Below are 21934 nucleotides of genomic sequence, written 5' to 3' on the forward strand. Positions count from 1 at the left end.
GCTGCGTTCATCCAGCTCTACACCTTGTTATCCCACTATACAGTTAGGTACTTCAGCTGTAACTCTGTTCATTAATCATCAAAATGTGGCTGGGTCATTCTTAAATCAAATGGCAAAACCCAACATTAGTACAATCCATTGACTATGACAAAAATGGAAATTTTCTTAGCCCTTGGTGTCAACGGTACCTCCTCTTAACAAATCAGTTTTAGTTAAGAATGATGCATTACCAATCCTATCAAGGCAATCTTCTAGTCTGAGAATAGGGTATGAGTCTGTCTTTGTAACTGCATTCACTTTCCTGTAGTCTATACATGATCTAGTCAAACTGTCTGGCTTGAGAACTCTTAATTACACTGGGGTTTGATCAATTGATTCTCCAACATATATTGAACTTTTGTTACTTGGGCCTGTTACTCTGAGTTTAACTGATGTGAGTTTTGTTTGATTAGGTCTCAGTTATCTACATCAACATCATGTTTGGTTAATCTGATACACCCAAGTGTATCTTTGCAAACATTTTTGTATCTTCTGAGCAATTTCACTATATTTCCTTGTTGATCTTTCTCTAAGTATGAAAACCATGTCTAACTTCTCTAATATCTCTGAATTTGTTCATCTAATTGTGGGAAGTTTGCTTTTGGGCATTTTCTTTCTGTCTTTTGCTTGCATCCTTCTTTCATCTGCCCTCTACTCCACATACCACTCAATACACCTGTACTTTATTCATCAGCTTCTCTAAATCAGTACTGTTTCAACATTTCACTTCACATAATCAGTTTTTTTTTCTACGATCAAGAGTACCAGATATTTCACTTTACTAACATTTTTAACGATTTTGCAAGGGCCATTGAATTTTGCTTTTAGAGGCTCAACTTATGGGGGCAACAGTACCACAACTGCTTTGAAATTTCTAGTGTCACATGTTTATTTACTCACTCATTTTGTTTTGGGAAGTTTTCAGATATTCCTGCACAACTGTATACAATCCTGTCACCCTCTTTAGATTCATTTCTCTGGTTTTCAATTTATCTCTAATCAGTTTTAATGGTCCTATTATTTCATGACCATAAACTAATTCAAATGGACTAAAGCCAGTATATTCATTTGAAGAATCTCTAGTTTGCAGATAAGAGGAAAACTACGCCTTTGTCCCAATCATTTGGATACTCGACAATAAGCTTTAATCAAGGTTTTTGAGAGTCCAGTGAAACCTATCCAAACCACTTTGGGTCTTTAGAAAGCTTTTACATAAAGTCTCATCCTTGATTACACTTCTGTTGGTACACGATAACAAATGAAAAACATGTTAGATTTTCCGCAACAACCTTAGCTCTGATTGTCCTTGAGGGAACCGCCATGTGAAATTGAGAACATGCATCCATAATTGCATGCATCTATTTATTTCCAGCTTTCATTTTACATGAAAGCTCTATTCTGTCCACTAATTCATGACTCAAAAACCAATGTGGGAATCAGCGGTGCTGGTTTAATTACATGTTGAAGTTTACCCACAACTTTTTAGTAAGGCATGTTTTGCAAAACTTTACAACATCTTTATGCAATTTTGGCCAGGTTAAATAACTTGCATATGGATGCCTGAGTTGTTCGTATCTATTCATTTCCTGCCATGGTGAATTTCGTGTGCTACTTACAATATCTCCCTACAATAGCTGGGTGGTACCACAATCCAATGAATAACCATCCATTCTTCATCTGCCATTTCGTGAGGGAGTCTTCACTTCCTCATCAGTACTCTATTATTAAGGTAACAGCAGTCTGGAACTCCTTCAGTCTCTACTTCTAGGAGTTAACTGTGCTGATTATTTAATTCAGGATCTTTTTTCTGTGCCTCAATTGATGATGTCATACTAGACACTCCACTAGAAGGAGTATTTTCATCTTTCAGGAAAGTTTCAGCTACCCTTGCATTTGATTGCAGTATCTTATCGACCTTGACTAATGGATTTTGGTTCAACTATCGCTCTAGTTGCTACACGTGAAGGAAGAATTTCGGGAATCTATTCCTGTAATTGTTCTCTTTCTTGAACCTCCGTTGGGCATTCCGTAGTTATGATCTTTAATCACACCAAATCAAAATAAGTCTACTCTCTTGATAGGTAACGTCTTCACCACTCCGACAATTACTTTTCCTGATGATAAATTATATTTCAGTTATACTTTATGTAATAGAACTGGAATATATTCTCAATTAATCCCATATGTTGGTACCTTAGCTCCTGGTACCTTTCTGGAGGGGAAACTAAATCTTTCTTAATAGGTTAGTCCGAGAAGCGAAGCACTAGCAACAGTGAAGGAGAGTGAACCTGGGGGTGAGCAGCAGCTGCAGCAGCAGGATAAATACCCGAGGAGCAGGGTTTGAACTGAGGTCAATGTGAGCAGCAACAGAGTGAAAGAGAGCCAACATGGGGGTGAACAGCAGTAATTTGGAGCTGAATCTGGGAGAGGAGCTCCAGAGGTGATGTCATGACTCAAAAAATGACATGGGCTTGGCTGCTCGGGAACCAGAATTGCAGACTGTGTAACTAGCATCTGGAGAGAGATAAAGTAATTTTTGTAGTTGTGGTCTGCTAGGAAAAGAGAGTGGGAAGGAGAGACCTGAGTTGAGTGACTAATGGGTAAGGTTATGTAATCAGTTCCTGGATTATCATCTATTGTTGGTAAGGTGATTTAGTTGATAAGGTTTTCAATGACAGAAGAAATCGGCCCCCTACAATGCTCCTCCTGCAATATGTGAGAAATCAGGGACACTTTCAGCGTTCATGCTTTACATGAGGAAGTGTGTTCAGCTGCAGCTCCTGACTTGCCCCACGGAGCACCCAGAGCTGCTGATGGACTCACTATAGAGTATACATAAGGTTGAAAATGCCATGGATAGTGCATTTAGTGAGCTGGTCATACCACCAGTAAGGGCTGCACAGTCAGAAGAGTTGAGTGACCACTAGGAAAATGAGTAAGCATGTGCATGCAGTGCAGCAGTACCCCGTGGCCATTCCCCTCAAACAGGTATACCGTTTCGTGATATTGTTGGGAGCGATGGCCTTTTCGGGGAAAGCAGCAGGAACAGATCAGTGGCACCATGGCTGGCACTTTATATATCAGGAAGGATCGAAGTGTAGGTAAGCAGTGGTGATAGGAGACTCTATAGTCAGGGACACAGATAGAAGCCTGTGACCGCAAGCAAGACTTCAGGTTGGTGTATTGTCTCCCTGATGCCAGGGTCAAAAATGTTTGAGCAGTCACAGGATGTTCTGAAGGGGGAAGGTGAGCTGCCAGAGGTTGTGGTCCATATTGATACTAATGACATAAAAGGAAAGACAGATAAGTTCCAGCAAAGGGACTTAAGGGAGTTAGGTAGGAGGTTGAAGAGCAGAACCTTAGGATTGTAATCTCAGGATTACTTTGTGTCATACGTCAGTAAGGCTAGGAATAAGAAGATACTATGGTTAACTATGTGGCTAGAGAGCTGGTGTAGCTTTGGGTATGTGGACCATTGGAACATCTTCTAGGGCATGTGGCATCTGTACAAGAAGTTGCACATAAACTGGAGAGGCACCAATATCCTGGAAGAAAATTTTTTTTTTATTGTCACTCGGGAGGGTTTAAACTAGTGTGGCAGGGGGGTGAGAACCATCAAGTAAAATGACAGAGGAGGAGTCAGAGACTAAGACTAGTAAGACTAAGAGGAAGAAGAGACAGGGGGAGGTTACTGAACTTGGTGGGACTGGTGGTCTGAAATATATTTGTTTTAATATGAGGATATGATAGATAACACAGATGGACTTAGAGCTTGGACTAATACAGGTAACTGTGACATTGTGAGTATTACAGACACTTGGTTGAGAAAGTGACAGGACTGGCAGATTAATGTTCTGTGATTTAAATGTTTCTGGTGTGATAGAGAGGAACATAAGAGGTGGGAGTGTTGTGTTACTGAGTAGGGAGAATATTATGGCTGTGCTGAGGGAGGACACCTTGAAGGCTCATCCAGTAAGACTCATATGGGTAGAGCTCAAGAATAGGAAGGGTGCAGTTGCTTTGATGGGATTGTACTACAGATCTTCCGACAGCCAACAGGTAATAGAAAAACACATCTGTGAACAGATTATGGAAAAAATGTAAAAACAATACGTTGTTGTTGTGGGTAATTTTAACTTCCTCTGTATTGACTGGGATTTGCTTAGTGTCAGGCAGGGAGAAAATGTTAAGTGCATCCAGGATGGTTTCCTGAAACAATATGTGAAGAAGTTCAAGTAGGGAAGGGGCCGTGCTCAAACTGGTATTGGGAATGAGCCCGGCCAGGTGATTGAAGCTTCAGTGAAGGGGAAGGATTTCAGGAGCAGTGACCATTGTTCTGTAAGTTTTAAGTCACTTACGGATAAGGATAAGAGTGCTCCTTGGGTGAAAGTACTAAACTTAGGATAAGCTAACTCCCACAGTATTAGGTAGGAACTGGGGAATGTAGTCTGAGGGCAGTTGTTTGAGTGCAAATCCACATCTGGCCTGTGCGAATCTTTTAAAGACATTTGAGTAGAGTTCTGGACCAGCATATTCCTGTGAAAATGAAGAATAGGAATGGCAAGATTTGGGAATCTTGGATGGCAAGAGAAGTTTGGAACATAGCCAAAAAGAGAGTGGAGGCATATGTAAAGTAACTGCCAAGTGGTGAGAGGCACATTTTTTTTTACGCAGAGGGTGGTAAGTGCTTGGAATGTGCTGTCAGAAGAGGTGGTGGAGGTGGATATAATCGCACCATTTAAGAGGCATCTTGACAGACATGTATGAATAGGCAGAGAATAGAAGGTATGGACTCTGTAAAGAAAAACAGTTTTTAGTTTAGAAAGGCATCATGTTGGCGTAGTCTTGCAGGGCTGAAGGTCCTGTATCTGTGCTGTAATGTTCTTTGTTCTTAAGGTGTTTTGTCCTGTATCTTTATATGGTTATGGGTTTTGCTACCTCACCTGAAGAAATGGAGTCACTTTCCCTTTTGATAAAAACCCTGTAAAGCTGCCCTCCACCTTTTTATGTATTTCTTTGTCAACAACCGAATTCACCTCCTGGCCGTTCTGTTATAGTAACTGCTACAAAGCTAAAATCCAAAAAAGGATAATCATATTGCTGGGAGTGTACTATAGGCCACCTAACAGTTTGAGAGAAATAGAAGAGCAGATATGGGAAATGTAAAAGTTATAGGTTAGTGATAGGCGGGAATTTCAGCTTCCCCAACGCTTACTGGGCTAGGGATAGTGTGAAAGTTTTGGAGGAAGTGAAATTCTTAAAATGCATCTACATCAGCATTTTAAGGTAAAATAAATGAAAATTCTGAATTGTTTTACAGGTATATTAAGGCCAAATAGATAACAAGGGAAAGAATAGGCTCCACTAAGCGCTCGGTGATAATTTGTGTGTGGAACCAGTGTGTAGGTAAGGTCCTAACTGAATACCTTGGATCCGTGTTCACTAGTGAAAGGGACGATGTGGGTATTGAAATCAGGGAGAAGGTCTGTGATACAATTAAAGAAATTAGCATAGACCAAGAGGATGTTCGAAGTATCTGGCAGGCTTAAAAGTAGACGAATCTCCAGAGCTGGATGAAATGTATCCCAGGTTGTTGAGCGAGGCAAGGGAGGAAATAGCAGGGGCTGTTGCAAAAATTTTCAATTCCTCTCTCGCCATAGAAGAGGTGCCAGAGCACTATAGGATAACCAATGTAGTACCTTTATTCCAAAAGGGAGCAAATGATAAACCTGAAAATTACAGCCCAGTCAAACTAACTAGAGTGGTGGGGAAACTATTGGCTGTCGTTCTGAGGGACTGTATGACTGGAGAGGCAGGGATGGTTTTGTTTGGGGGAGGTCAGGTCTGACCAGCTCGATTGAATTGTTTGAAGCGATGACAAGGTGTGGAGATGAGGGCAGTACTTTTGATGTAGTCAACTTGGACTTCAGCAATGCTTTTGATAAGATTCTGCATAGGAGACTGATAGCAAAGAGTTCATGGATTCCAAGGAAGTCTTGTAAATTGGATCAAATGTTGGCTAAGTGTCAGGAACTGGAGGGTGATGATTGAAGGGTGTTTTTTTTCTTACAGGAATGGCCATTGGGGTGCCACAGGAGTCAGCATTGGGTCCCATGCTGTTTGTAGTCTATAGCAATAAGTTAGATTTAAATGTAGGTAGGTTGATCAGTTAGTTTGCAGAGTATACAAAAATTGATTAGGTGGCAAATAATGAGGAGGGTAACTTTACAGGAGAATATATATATGGGCTGGTCAATGGCAAGTGGAATTCAATCTGATAAATGTGAGGTGATGCAGTTGGACTAGGCAAATAAGGCAAGGCAATGGGAGGAGTGTGGGAAGCACCAAAAATTAGAGGGTCCTTGGCACGCTTGCACATTGGTTCATTAAGATATCAGGATGGGTGGATGAAGCGGTTAAATTGAATATGGTATACTTACCTTTGAGTTGAGATATAGAGTTTAGCAACAGGGAGATTATACTGGAACTGTATAAAATGTTGGTTAGACCATAGCTAGAGTATTGTGTATGGTTCTGGAATCCTGATTATATTAAGGATATGATAGCGCTGGAGAGGGTGCAGAGGAGATTTACCAGGATATTACTTGGAGTGGAGAGTTGTGAAGACCTGTTGGACAGACTGGAATTGTTTTCCATTGAGTAGAGGAGATTGCATGGGGACATGATTAAGATGTATATAATTATGAGAGGCATAGATAGGGTAGACAAGAAGAAATGTTTCTCTTTGGAGGAGTTGATGACCAAGGAGCATAGATTTAAGGTAAAAGGCAGAATGTGAGGAATATCTTTTTCACCTTAAAAAGTGATGGGAATCAGAACTCACTGCCGGTAAGGGTAGTACAGGCAGAAAGCCCTCGTAGCATACAGGATGAAAACAGATGTGCACTTGTGATGCCAAGGTGTACAAAACTCTGGACCAAGTGCTTGAACATGGGATTAGAATAGTTTGTTTGCAGTTTTTGATCAGCAGGAATGCATAGAGTGAGGGGTCTTTTTCTATGCTGTTCATCTCCATGATACTATGACAATCTGGTCTGTGGTGTTAGTTTTTTGAGTTTCCTTCCCCAACTCATTTTGACTAACTTTTATAAATCACCTGGGTTTACCGTGCAACTTCCACCATTGCGAATTAACATATCCCAACTTAATACAATAGGAACATTTAAGCTTCTGAACTTCATCTCCACCCTCAACATTTTCCTTCCTATTCTGAAGAAGTAGTCTTGCGGCATTTCCTACTGTCCATTCTTTGCTCTGACTACCTGCATTCATTTCACTTCCCCACTTTTTGTTCTCAATTTTCTGGGCTTGGCAGAATAAAGGTTAATGGATCAGTTCATAATCATTAGCTGTTAGACCTGCTGCCCTTTTGGACAACTTTGTGAGCTCTTTTGTATATAGTTGAAAAGTTTTAAATTCTTCTAAAAGAATAATTTCTCAGAAGTATTTTCAGCCTTTAATGCCATTTATGAAAATTGTTTTGTTTAACTCTCAGTCGTAACTTAAGTTTGTCCAGACTGTTGCCGTAAATTCTGAAACCTCTGCCTGTATGCTTCCAAGACAAATTCATACGAGCTTAGAATAGCCCTTTTAATCTCATTATTATCTTTAAAACATTTCTCTGGCAGGGATCATAAATCTCTTGTGCCTTACCAGTCGATTTACTTTGTATAGGCAGTGTCCGATATGCTTTCGTCCACTCCATTTGGGCTGCTACCTTTACAAAGGACGCAGGAAATGCTTTTATGTTCTTCAAATTTTGGCAAAGCCAGCACAACCTTAAATATCTCCTGGCCAAGGTGCATGTTATGACTTTCTTCTACCATGCTGTCCCACACTTCTGGTTTAGCTTTCTTAAGCTACATGATTTGTAACTTAAATTCCCTTTCCTTTGCTTTTACTTTCTTTGGCTTGTCTCTGTATTTTCAGTTTTTTAAGTTTAAATGCTTATTGGGGTTCTTTCTCTTTTTCTGCCCTTATGTAGTTCCAGTTTTTAAAATTCTCTAAATTATTTTTTAGGTTCCATCTCTAATTTTCTCATTTCCAATTGCCTTAATTCAACTGAAGGTTCACTGATTAATCACTTGTACTGCCTCGACTACTTGGCTTCCCCAGTGTTTCCATTAAATCCAATTCCTTCTTAGCTCACTTCAGCAAGTTTATTTTCAGTCTGCTGGCTAACTCTGCTAGTTTAGCTTTAGTCATGACCTTCAAAACCACCAGAGAAACTTCTGACACTTCCAAAATAAATCTTGAACAATTTCCAATGGAATCTTAAGTCTGTATATCGACTAGGTGTCAGATTAAACACATGGGCTCTGTGCCCTAGGAAGGGATGTGATTCCTTTGGAGAGGATGTAGAGGAAATTAACCAGGATGTTGCCAGGGCTAGGGACTATTAGGTTTGAAGAGACATTAGATAGGCTGGTGTTGCTCTACTTGCAGTAGAGGGAACAAATGCGTGGGTGGAGGGGTGCGGGGTGGTGTGGAGAACATGATTTAATTGTATGAAATTATGAGGGCCTAGCTCAGGTAGACAGGAAGGGCCTTTTTCCCCTTAGTGAGGGATCAATGACCAGAGGGCATGGATTTGAAGCAAGGGACAGGAGATTTATTGTGGATGTGAGGAAAAATTTTTTCCTTTAGAGGATGGTGGGAATATGGAACTTGCTGCTTCTAAGTGGGATAAAGGCAGAAACCCTCATAACATTGTAAAAATTATTTAGATGTGTGCTTGCAATGCCAGTACTGTGCACCAAGTGCTGGAAAATGGGATGAGAATAATTAGGTGGTTATTTTAACCAGCACCAATTCAATGGGCTGAAGGACATTTTGCATTGATGTAGATCTCAGTGACTACCCACCTCTGACTGACTAGCCCCCACAAGGCAAGCACCACACCTTAGATCACCTGACTACCATCCCTATCATTAGCTAACGTCACCTGTTTAACAATCGCCCAAACCCTGATTCCTCCTGGCCAAGATCTGACTATCTCTCCAACCTGACTATTCTTAACAATCCGACTATCTCCTCAAAAAGATCTGTCTACTACCCACAATTCACCTGGCTACCACCTAGACCTGATGCATACTTCTGACTACTGAATTACCACTCCCCACTCACCAGACCTGACCAACCCCACCAACATGACTACTCTCGACCACCAAACTATTCCCCCAGTCCCCAACCAGATCTGATAACATCCCAGCCCTAATGACCTGAATGTTGCTCCCTACCTTTTGGCAAACTCCCAGTTCCAAATATCACCCTGGACCACCCAACTAACTCCACAGCCTGATCCACTAATGCACCCACTGCTTTTATCCCTCCCCACAAACTGATTTATCTATCCAATCACTGACCTAGTCACCCGCTTTACTTAGTACCCAGCCACCTAGTTGACTCACGTCAATCCATCTGACCTGTATCTACCTCCTATTCATTTGCTTCGTCCACTCGCTAACATTAAAACTGGAGACCTCTAAACCTAACATTCGCAGCTGTGCTATAAAAGGTGGGCATGTTTTACCTTGCCTGAATATGCTCCCCTCCAGCAGAGTTCCGTGAGAAATGCTGTGCTGCTTATTTCTGTGAAAGCTGGGATTGAAAGGCCACAGAAGAAATGCTCAGTACCATTGAGTCAGAGGAATTTTTAACTGTACCAGCAATCTGACCAACATTGCTGCTGGAAAGGTCCAGGTGACTGTTGTTATCTCAAAGCATAAAACTCCTATTTCATGCCATCCATAATAGTCTGAGAACCAGACAGAGCTGACAAGATTGCATGTAATTGAGGGGCACATTTGAGGTAGATATGAATTAACAAGATAGGATACATAAGGGAATTTTGTAAGCAATTCCATTGCATTTAATTGACGTGCATGTTTGGAAGGCAGTCAGAAATGCAAGTCACATTGGAATTGTGCATCTGAGAGTGTGCAAGCCTTACGTTTATTTATTTTATGCATTCAAGGCCAATTACTGTAAATTCTTATACAGGTACAAGTAATGAAACAATTTCATGACCCCACTATTGTCAGAAAAACATTGGACTCCTGGATCCCCACTGCCCCTAGGAGGGTATTAAATATTTAGGTCCCTATTGTCTAGTTTTTAAAGATCACGCATGCCACAAAATAAAATTTCGGGACATTGGTCCCACAGTTGCATCTCATGTAATTATGGACGAATCCATCCCTACTATATCAAGCCGCAAGGAAATTGAGTGGTGGAGTTATAAGAAGGTAGAAGGTAGACTGTATTTTCAAACAGTTACCTGTCACATTCATCGAAACCAACTGAAAAATCAGCAGGAGGTGAGTGCAAAGTTAAAGCACATTTGTACATTATTGAATATAATTCCTTTTGGAACCTATTAAAAACTTTTAAAAATGTAATTTGTACTAATTCTGTATACTTTGTTTTTGTTTTCCTAACAGAATTGCAGAATATCAGTTACAAGTAACAGAATACTTCAGTATTTGTCTATGCATCGAAGAAATAAAAATCCACCATACATCCAAGGAAGATGACTTGTTTCAAAGCTAAGAGCCATGTCAGATGATTGTTGAAATCAGTTTTGTGGTCACTTTTTTAAATAAGTGAATCAAATGGATGAAGACATATTTTACATGATTTTTGAATGCTGAACTGTTTATGATTTTAAAAAATGAATCGATACACAACTCTGAAACAGTTGGGAGATGGCACATATGGCAGTGTGCTTATGGGAAAGAGCAATGAGTCTGGAGAATTGGTGGCAATTAAAAGGTATGTGTATTTAATTTTAAATCATGAGCTCAGGTTTGGAAAACCATATTTCTGAAAATGGACAGATACAGCAATATTGGAAGAGTGACATATAATGCTCTTTAATATCATAGAATTCCTACAGTGTGGAAACAGGTCCTTCGGCCCAACAAGTCCATACCGACCCTCGAAGCATTCCACCCAGACCCATCACCCTATAACCCACCTAATCTATACATCTCTGAACAACTTAGGCAATTTAGCATGACCAATCCACCTAGCCTGCACATCTTTGGACTGTGGGAGGAAACTGGAGTACCCGGAGGAAACCCATGCAGTCACGGGTTAGATTGTGCAAACTCCACACGGACAGTCACTCAAAGGTGGAATTGAACCCGGGTTCCTGATGCTGTGAGGCAGCAGTGCTAAATCGCTGAGTCACTGTGCCACTAAGTTATTTATGGATAAAGATAAGAATAGCCTTTGGGTGGAAGTATTAAATTGGGCACAATATTAGGCAGGAACTAGGGAATACAGATTGGGGGTGGCTGTTTGAGGATAAATCCATACCTGGCATGTGTGAATATTTTAAAGACCTGTTGATTAGAGTTCAGGACCAATGTGTTCCTGTGAAAATGAAGGGTAAGGATGGCAAGATTTGGGAACCTTGGATGACAAGAGAAATCGAGAGCTTAGTCAAACAGAAAAAGGAGGCATACGTAAGTTTTAGGAAACAAATGACAGACAAGGCCCTTGAAGAATACAAAGATAACAGGAAAGAACTCAAACAAGGAATTAGCGGGGCTAGGAGCCATGAAATGTCTTTGGCAAACAGGATTAAGGAAAATCCCAAACCGTTTATACATAGCTAAGTAGCAAGAAGGAGCCAGGGAAAGGGTAGGTCCACTCAAGGACAATGGAGGAAATGTATGCATGGAACAAAAACAGAAGTTTCTGGGAAAGCTCAGCAGGTCTGGCAGCATCTGTGAAGAGAAAATCAGAGTTAATGGTTCAGGTTAACTGACCCTTCATCAGAACTGTTGGTAGCTGAAAAAATGTTGGTTTATACACAGAAAATGGGGAGGGGGATGGGGTACAGCCTAGAGAGAGAGAGAGAGAGAGAAGCAGTTGGATAGACAAAGGAGTTGATAACAATCTGGCTAGGAGGGTAATTAGCTGTTAATGGGGACTGTTAGTGACTAACAATGGGTAATGTGTAATGGCAGGCTATGTGATAACAACGACATCACTCACACACGAGGCCTTAATTAATAATTTGCATCGGTATTCACAAAGGAGAAGGACATGGGTGACATAGTGGTTAGCACTGCTGTCTCACAGTGCCTGGGACCCGGGATTGTTTCTAACCTTGGGTGACTGTCTCAGTGGCGTTTGCACATTCTCCCTGTGTCAGTGTGGATATCCGCTGGATGCTGCAGTTTCCTTCCATAGTCCAAATATATGCAGATTAGGTGGATTGGCCATGCTACATTGTGCCATGATGTCCAGGCATGTGCAGGCTAAGCAGTTTAGCCATGGGGATGGGAGAGGGAGAAATGGGACTCTCCTTGGACAGTCAGTGCAGACTGGATGAGCCAAGTGATCTCTGTCTGCACTGTAGGGATTCTATGACTTGACGGTCAGTCTGGGGAGGGGTATGTTGATATTCTGGGACATTTCAGGATGAAAAAGGAGGAGGACTGGGTGTTTTGAAAAGCATTAAGTTCCCTGGACCTAATGGGATCTATCCCAAAATGCTGAGGAGGGCAAATGAGGAAACTGCTGAAGTCTTGTACAAAATTTTTGTATCCTGTTTAGTCACAGGAGAAGTCCTAGAAGACTGGAGAACAGCCAATTTTGTTTCTTTGTGTTAGATGGGCAACCGAGATAATCTGGGAAATTACAGGCTGGTGACCCTTGTGTCAGTGGTAGAAAAATTATTAGAGAAGATTCTTAGAGATAGGTTTTACTCCTATTTGGAAAGGTACTGTTTGTTCAGCGGCGGGAGTCAGGAGAGAGTGCGAGGGGACTGCTGAGAAGGTAAGCGGCAAGTATAATAACTTACCACTAGTTCTTCGGGGCCTTCATTTTTGGCAGCGGAGGAGGAGACCAGGAGCGAGAGGACTGCTGGGAAATATAGTTTGGGCGGAATCAAAACCTGAAAACCCACAAGATTGGTGTCTCCCACCCTTCCACCTCCTCTAACCTAAGAATAAAAAGGTAAGTAAGTTATTCTTTAATTTTTACAAATCTTTCGGGGAAGTTTAAATTCAGAGGGGATGGCAGTCAGGGCAAGTGCAATGTTCCTCCTGCAGGATGTGGGAGGTAAGAGTCAACAGCAACGACTCTGCTGACTTCACCTGTGGGAAGTGCACCCAGCTCCAGCTCCCCAAAGACCGCGTTAGGTAACTGGAGCTGGATGAACACAGGATCACTCGGGAGGCTGAGGTGATGATAGAAACGAGGTACAGGGAGGTAGTTACCCTAAGAACGAAGGCAGTTGGGTGACAGAAAGGAAAGGGAAGGGAAGGAAACAGTCAGGGCAGGGATCCTGTGTGGTCATTCCCTTCAACAATAAGTATACTGTTTTGGATATTGTTGGCGGGGGGGGAGCGACCTACCAGGGGTAAGCCACAGGGACTGGGTCTCTGGTACAGGGTCTGGCTCTGTGGCTCAGAAGGGAAGTGGGGAGAATAGGGGAGCAATTGTAGTGGGGGATTCAATAGTTAGAGGCACAGACAGGCGGTTCTGTGAACGCGAAAGAGACGAACGGATGGTATGTTGCCTCCTGGGTGCCAGGGTCCATGACGTCTTGGATCGTGTCTTCAAGATCCTTAAGGAGGGTGAGCAACCAGCAATCATGGTACACATCTGTACCAATGACCTAGGTAGAAAAAGGATTGACAATATGAAAAACGAGTACAGGGAGTTAGGTTGGAAGCTGAAGTCCAGGACAAACAGGGCAGTTATCTCTGGATTATTACCAGTGCCATGTGATAACGAGGTAAGAAATAGGGAGAGAGTGCAGCTAAACACGTGGCCTACAAGGCTGGTATGGGAGGGAGGGCTTCCATTATATGGATAATTGGAGCACATTCTGGGGAAGGTGGGACCTGTACAGGAAGGACAGATTGTGCCTGAACCGGAAGGGCACAAATATCCTGGGAGGGAGGTTTGCTCGACCTATACGGGATGGTTTAAACTAGATTGGCAGGGGGTGGGGAACTGAATTTTTAATTCAGAGGATGAGATATCCAGACTTCCAACAGACACAACAGGGAGTGAGGTTGTTAATAAAGAAATGCGGTCGATTGAGCGTAATTGTGGACACCGAGATGGTTTGAAGTGTGTATACTTCAATGCTAGAAGTATCAGAAATAAGGCAGATGAACTTAGAGCATGGGTCAGTACTTGGAACTACGATGTTGTGGCCATTACACAAACTTGGGTAACTCAGGGACAAGAATGGTTGTCAGAAGTTCCGAGATTTAGATGCTTTGAAAGAAATAGGGAGGGTGGCAAAAGAGCCGGGGGTGTGGCACTGCTAGTCAGGGCGAGTATGGCAGCTTCTGAAAGGCAATTGGAGAATGATATGTCTACAGAGTCAGTTTGGGTTGAGGTCTGGAACAAGAAAGGAGCAGTCACTTTGGGGGATTTTTTACAGACCCCCTAATAGTTGCAGAGAAGTGGAGGAGTGGATTGGGAGGCAGATACTGGAAAGGTGCAGAAGTCACAGGGTTGTAGTCGTGGGTGACTTCAACTTTCCAAATTTGGTTGGAAACTTTTTAGTTCTAATGGTTTAGATGGAGCATATTTTGTCCAGTGTGTTCAGGAAGGATTCCTGACACAGTATGTAGATAGACCAACAGGAGGAGAAGCCACTTTTGGATTTGGTGCTTGGCACTGAACCGGGCCAAGTGTTAGACCTGTTGGGAGGAGGGCATTTTGGCGGTAGCGATCCTAACTCTGTTACTTTTACAATAGTCATGGAAAAGGATAGGTACATACAGCAGGGTAAGGTTTATAATTGGGGGAAGGGTAATTACAATTCTGTTAGGCAAGAACTGGGTAACATAAAATGGGAACAGATGCTGTCAGGGAAGAGCACGATAGAAATGTGGAGATTGTTTAAGGAATGCATACTGTGTGTGCTCGATATGTTTGTCCCTAGCAGGCAGGGAAGATGCGCTTGAGCAAGGGATCCTTAGTTCTCAAGAGAGGTCGAAAGACTGATTAAGAGGAAGAAGGATGCTTATATAAGGTTTAGGAAACAAGGATCGGAAAAGGCTCTAGAGGGATACAAGTTAGCCAGGAAGGAGCTGAAGAAAGCGCTTAGGAGAGCTATAAGGGGACACAAGAAAACCTTGGCAGATAGGATCAAGGAAAACCCCAAGGCTTTTTACACTTACTTGAGGAATAAGAAAATGACCAGAGAAAGGGTAGGGCCGATCAAGGAATGTAAAGGGAATTTGTGTACAGAGCCTAAAGAGATAGGAGAGATTCTTAATGAATATTTTTCTTCAGTATTCACAACTGAGAGGGACCTAGTTGTAGAGGTGGACAGTGTGAAACAGGCTGGTAGGCTAGAGGAGGTGGATATTAGTAAGGAAGATGTGCTAGGAATTTTGAGGAAGTTGAAGATAGGTAAGTCCCCCGGGCCTGATGGGATTTATCCAAGGATTCTATGGGAAGTGAGGGAAGAGATCGCAGGGCCTTTGGCAATGATCTTTTCGTCCTCACTGTCAACGGGTATCGTGCCGGAAGATTGGAGAGAGGCAAATGTCGTTCCCTTGTGCAAAAAAGGGAATAGGGATAACCCCGGAAATTATAGGCCAGTTAGTCTTACATCAGTGGTGGGCAAATTATTGGAAAGGGAAGTTAGAGATAGGATTTATGATCACTTGGAAAGGCACAGTTTGATTCGTGATAGTCGGCATGGATTTGAGGGGTAGATCATGCCTCTCAAACATTATTGAATTCTTTTGAAAAGGTGACCAAACACGTGGATGAAGGTAGAGCAGTGGATGTGGTATACATGGATTTAAGTAAGGCATTTGATAAGGTTCCCCATGGTAGGCTCGTGCAGAAGGTAAGGAGGCATGGGATAGGGGGAAATGTGGCAGATTGGATTCCAAATTGGCTGACCCGTAGAAGACAAAGGGTGATAGGGGATGGAAAATATTCAACATGGTGCTCAGTTACAAGTGGTGTACCACAAGGATCTGTTCTGGGTCCTCTTCTACTTGTGATTTTTGTAAATGATTTGGATGTAGGAGTGGAAGGGTGGATTAATAAGTTCTAGACAATGCGAAGGTGGGTCGAGTTTTAGATGGTACGGAGGGCTGTTCTGGTTTACAAAGGAACATTGATAGGATGCAGAGCTGGACTGAGAAGTGGCAGATGGAGTTTAACCCTGAAAAGTGTGAGGTGATTCATTTCGGAAGGACAAACTTGAAAGCAGAATAGGGCTTAACGGAAAGATTCTTGGCAGTGTGGAGGAGCAGACGGATCTTGGGGTTCATGTTCACAGTTCTCTGAAAGCTCCCAGGTGGATAGAGTTGTTAAGAAGGCATATGGTGTGTTAGCTTTCATTAATAGAGGGATTGAGTTCAAGAGCCGTGAAGTTATGCTCCAGCTGTACAAAAGCCTGATTTGGCCACATCTGGAGTATTGTGTCCAGATCTGGTCGCCTCAATACAGGAAAGATGTGGAAGCGTTGGAAAAGATGCAGAGGAGATTTACCCGATGTTGCCTGGAACGGAGGGAAGTTCTTACGAGGAAAGTTTGAGAGAGCTAGGGCTTTTCTGTTTAGAACGACGAAGGATGAGAGGTGACTTGATAGAGGTGTACTAAATAATCAGAGGTATACATAGAGTAGGCAGCGAGAGATTTTTTCCTTGGGTTGGGGTAGCTATTATGAGGGGACATAGTTTTAAAGTGAGCGGAGGTAGATACAGGGGAGACGTCAGAGGTAGGTTCTTTACTCAGAGTGTGGTCGGGCTGTGGAATGCATTGCCGGAGAGGGTAGTGGAGACGGCCTCATTAGGGGCATTTAAGCAGCTATTAGATAGGCATATGGATGATAGTGTAAGGTAGGGATGGAGGTTAGATCAACCTTAGGATTAGGGTAAAAGTTCAGCGCAACATCGTGGGCCGAAGGGCCTGTACTGTGCTGTACTATTCTATGTGCTATGAACCATTTAATTTTTAAACCAACAGTACCAGTGTCCAAAGGAATGTCGTGCTATCTTTGCAGAAGATGTTTTGATTAGTACATAGTAAGAGCATTAAGTTCGAACAAAATAATAATTCCTGAAAAATATATTGAAAAATACCTGGTAGGTGGTTAGAAGTCGAATAATTCCTGGGTATCTTTAATCATTTCCTAGGCTTGAGAGATCCAAGTTTGCAATGAACAGTTCTCCAGAAGACCGGGATCAGTGTCTGTTTTTGCAATATAGAACAGTGCAAGCACAGAAGAGTAAAATGCTGCAAGCATTGGTCTACTTAACATGAGGTTTTAGTGTTTAGATTATTCAGGTTGTTCTTTGCAATATTTTCTGGCTCATCTGTCACTAAATACCGTAGTCTGCTGCACCATGCCAGCAGTGATGGCATCATCCATGTTCTTGCCTTTCAGCTTGCTTAATACCCTATTCATTTGCTCATTATCATAATATTGTCTAAACTTTTACGGTGCCACAATGCCACAAGTACCACAAAATACCATGCAGCAACTGTGAGAAGCAATACGTGACAGATGGGCAGGAAACCTGCCACCATGATACACGAACACCAACTCGCAGCAAAACGGCACGACCAACTCGCCCTCATTTCTATTCCCTCCAACAAAGAGGAACATCAGTTTAACCGGGACAACATAACAGTACAAGGACAAACGAAACCAAGACAAGCATGAGAATTCCTGGAAGCCTCGTTTTCAACCGCTGATATCATAAACAATCATGTTGAAGTAGACACTATCTACATAACAATACGGAGCAAAACCGGAAACGGAACTACCCACCATAACAGACAGGACCTTCTAAGTTCAAAGTGGAACAGAACAACAGCTCTTCATTGGAGGCTAGACAGCACTGAAGATGTCACCTGGAAGGGGGACGAACCGTTTGGACATAAAACCAACAACTCCAGCCACAACCCGAGCTACAGATCTTTGCTAAAACATTAGTTAGGTTTTAATCTAATAGTTTTCTTAGTACCCTTTCCCTGGTGAGTGTAACAATGTTTAAACTTCTCCATTCCTTTACTTCCTGCTTTACAAGGTATTATTTCTCAGCTCTATAGTGAAAACAGATGAAAAATATTTATTCAATTTATCTGCCATTTCCTTCTGTTTGTTATTGATTCCCCAAACTCTCTCTTTAGAGAGCCAAATTTGTTCTCTTTTTTTTTTCCTTTCAAAACCTTGTGGTAACTCTTGCTATCTGTTACAAGCTTGGCTGATTATTTTAAACTATTTAGTGTACCTGTTAGTGCACTTGGAATTGTTCAGTAACTGCTGTCCCAATCAAAGAATCACATCTGATAGATGGTTTGTTTTAAGTTTTACTAGCTTTGGCTGATTGTGTACAGGCTGTTACCTGACTATTAAGAACCTGAAGAACCTGGTAATTAAGAACATATTGTTTGATGTGATGAGTCGGTGGTTGGAACATTAGGCCTACCTACCTGACATTGGACCACTACTGAAATTTGTATGTGACATTACTCAGTTATGTGGTCGACAAAATATCTTTTTGGACTGATGGCAACACCCTGTTTGTGGAATTCTTCTCCCAGGACATAGGTTATTTATTTAAATATTCTATTGAAGCTGTCAACCTCGACTTTAACTTGCTTACAATTTTCCAGACATTTGGTAGCCTGCCAACATTTGGGAAAGGTGAATGCCTTCAAAGTACCAAATGTGAACTATTAGAATAATGACCTACCAAGATTATCCCATGTGCGAAGTCTCTCAGGGGTCAAAATTGTACTCCATTCCATCCATCCCACTTTGTTAAAACTTCACAGCATGAAGACGTCAGATGATTTCTGCCCAAACTCCTCCCAGCCTAAGCTGCCTCTCAATATCTGGATCCAAACCTATGGTTGCCTATTTCTTGAGACATCTTGGTCTAAATTGAAGTGTCAGCCATGACTCAGTGGAAGCATCTTGCCTTTCTCGAAATGTTCATGGATTCAAATAACATTCATGGTACTCAAGTGTCTAATCTAAGCCAATTCCAATGCAATACGGCAGGAATAATACATTGTTTGAGGTGTCTTTCAGATCAGAAGTAGAACCAATATCTGTCCCTGCCCTCCTGCAGTAGTTACAGATTCTTGGATATCATGTATATTGGTTTTCTTCTGATACCCTGGCCGTTATTTCTCAACTAACCCTATTAAAACAACTGTTTGAGAGAATGAGAGGCAATTTTATTAGAACATATAAGATCCTGACGGAGCGTAACAGGATAAATACTGTGAGGACTTTTCTGCCTGGGGAATCTAGAACTATGGGATGCACAGCCTTAAAAATAAGGGATCAACTTTTTGAGAAAGATATGAGAATTTTGATGCTCTCAGAGCATCATTGGTCTTTGAAATTCTCTTCTGCAAAGAGCAGTGGAGACTGTGTCAAGGCTTTATTGGTCAGATTTTTGATCAACAATGGAGTGATAGTAAAGCAGAGTTAAGATCAGAATGAGATAACGATTATCTTATTGTACAGTGAAGCAGCCTGATCGAGACCAGATAGTCCACTTGTGTTTCTATTTTTTTTGTATTCTTGGGTTATCTGATCATTATAAAATCACCAGACTCTATGATTATCACACTGTTGTTTGTGGAACTTTGTGCACAAATTGAATGATACATTTCCTACATCACAATGGGGGAGGTGCGAAACTGGACCTCCTCTTAGGAAACCAGGCTGGACAAGTGACTGAAGTGTCAGTCTGAGAGCACTTTACGTCCAGTGACCATAACTTTCTTAGTTTTAACAAAGTTACAGAAGAAGATAGGACACGTCCACAGGTTAAGGTGCTGGACTAGAGCAGGGCCAATTTTGGGGCCATTAGGCAGGATCTAGCAGAGGTTGATTGGGTTAGTCTGTTTAAATGAAAAGGAATGACTGGAAAATGGAAGGCTTTTAAAAGTGTGATATCAAGAGTCCAGGGACAGTATGTCCCTGTTAGGGTGAAGGGAAAAGCTATCAGGTTTAGGGATCCCAGGCTGACGAGGGATATTGAGGCTCTGGTCAGGAAAAAGAAGAAGGCATATAGTGGGTTTAGTGAATCCCTAGGTGACTATAAGAAGTGTAGGAACACCCATAAGAGAGAAATCAGGAGAGCAAAAAGAGTATGAGATGGATCTGGTAGATAAGGTTAAAGATAATCCCAAGAGATTCAATAGCTAAATTAAGAGTAAGAGGATGGCTACGGAGAGAATAAGTCCGCTTAAAGATCAACATGGCTGTCTATGTGTGGAGCCACAGAAGATGGGGAGATTTTTAATTAATATTTCTCCTCACTGTTTACTGAGGAGAGAATCATGGATGCTAAGGAAATAAGGGAAACAAGTGGGGATGCTTTGGACCACGTACATTTTACCAGAGAGGAGGTGTTTGCAGCCTTAGATCACATTAAGGTGGATAAATCCCCTGGGCCTGATCAAGTCCATCTTTGGATATTGTGAGGCCAGGGAAGCATTTGCAGAGGCCCTTGCAGAGATTTTTTTGCTTCATCTTTAGCCAGTGGTGAAGTTCTGGACAACTGAAAGGTGGCTAATGTTCTTTCTTGGCTTAAGAAAAGTAGCAAAGACCAGCCAGGGAACTATAGGCCAGTGAGCCTGACATCAGTGGTAGGCAAGTTATTGGAGAGGATACTGAGGGACAGGATCAACCAACATTTGGATAGTCCAGTTTTGATCAGGGATAGTCAGCGTGGTTTTGTGCGTGAGAAGTCATGCCTGAAATCTTTTCTAGTTTCTCGAAGAGGTAACCATGAGGATAGATGAGGGTAGGGCAGTGGATATTGTCTATATGGACTTTAGTAAGGCCTTTGACAAGGTCCTGAATGACAGGCGAGTCATGAAGTTTAGGTCACATGGGATCCAGGAAGAGCTAGGCAATTGGATTCAAAATTGGCTCGATGGTAGGAAGCAGAGGGTGATGGTTGAATCAGAGATAGTAGGAACTGCAGATGCTGGAGAATCCGAGACAACAAGGTGCAGGGCTGGATGAACACAGCAGGCCAAGCAGCATCATAGGAGCAGAGAGGCTGATGTTTCGGGCCTAGACCCTTCATCAGAAAAGGGGGAGGGGAAGGGGGTTTTGGAATAAATAGGGAGAGAGTGGGAGGCGGATAGAAGAGGGATAGAGGAGAGGATAGGTGGAGAGGAAACAAACAGGTCGAAGAGGCGGGGATGGAGCCAGGAAAGGTGAGTGTAGGTAGGGAGTTAGGAAGGGGATAGGTCAGTCCAGGGAGGACGGACAGGTCAAGGGGGCGGGATGAGGTTGGTCGGTAGGAGATGGAGGTGCGGCTTGAGGTAGGAGGAGGGGATAGGTGGGAGGAAGAACAGGTTAGGGAGGCAGGGACGAGCTGGACTGGTTTTGGGATGCGGTGGGGGGAGGGGAGATTTTGAAACTTGTGAAATCCACATTGATACCATTGGGCTGCAGGGTTCCCAAGCGGAATATGAGTTGTTGAAGGTTGTTTCTTGGACTGAAGGCCTGTGACTAGTGGTGTGCCACAGGGGTCAGTCCTTGGACCTTCGTTATTTGTTATTTACAGAAATGATCTGGATGTGAATGTACAAGGCATGATTAGTAAGCTTGCGTATGATACAAAATTAGGTAGTATCCTTGATAATGAAGAATGTTATCAAACAGTACAGCGGGATCTTGATCAGATGGGGAAGTGGGCTGAGGATTGGCAAATGCTGTTCAATTCAGATAAGTGTCAGTTGTTGCACTTTGGAAAGTCAAACCAAGATAGCACTTATACAGTAAGTGGTAAAGTCCTGAGGAGTGTTGTGGAACAGAGGGACCTAGGAGTACGAGTACATAGTTCGTTGAAAGCAGCGTCACAGTTAGACAGGGTGGTGAAGAAGG

The 21934-nt window shown here is 42.3% G+C and overlaps 2 protein-coding genes across 2 annotated transcripts in view; both read left to right on the top strand.

Moving 5' to 3' along the window:
• The window catches only part of LOC109927112 (glial cells missing transcription factor 2), a 1179481-nt gene that overhangs the window by 294811 nt on the left and 862736 nt on the right, over nt 1-21934 (top strand). The window lies entirely within an intron of this gene.
• LOC125486561 (serine/threonine-protein kinase MAK-like) overlaps nt 10733-21934 on the top strand; it is a 221916-nt gene continuing 210714 nt past the window's right edge. Inside the window, 1 exon segment of the mRNA XM_048614462.1 lies at nt 10733-10833. Within this exon segment, the coding sequence (XP_048470419.1) occupies nt 10733-10833 (101 nt within the window).

The sequence above is a fragment of the Rhincodon typus genome, chromosome 2 (genome assembly GCF_021869965.1).
Source record: "Rhincodon typus isolate 14 chromosome 2, sRhiTyp1.1, whole genome shotgun sequence".
NCBI classification, from domain to species: Eukaryota; Metazoa; Chordata; class Chondrichthyes; order Orectolobiformes; family Rhincodontidae; genus Rhincodon; species Rhincodon typus.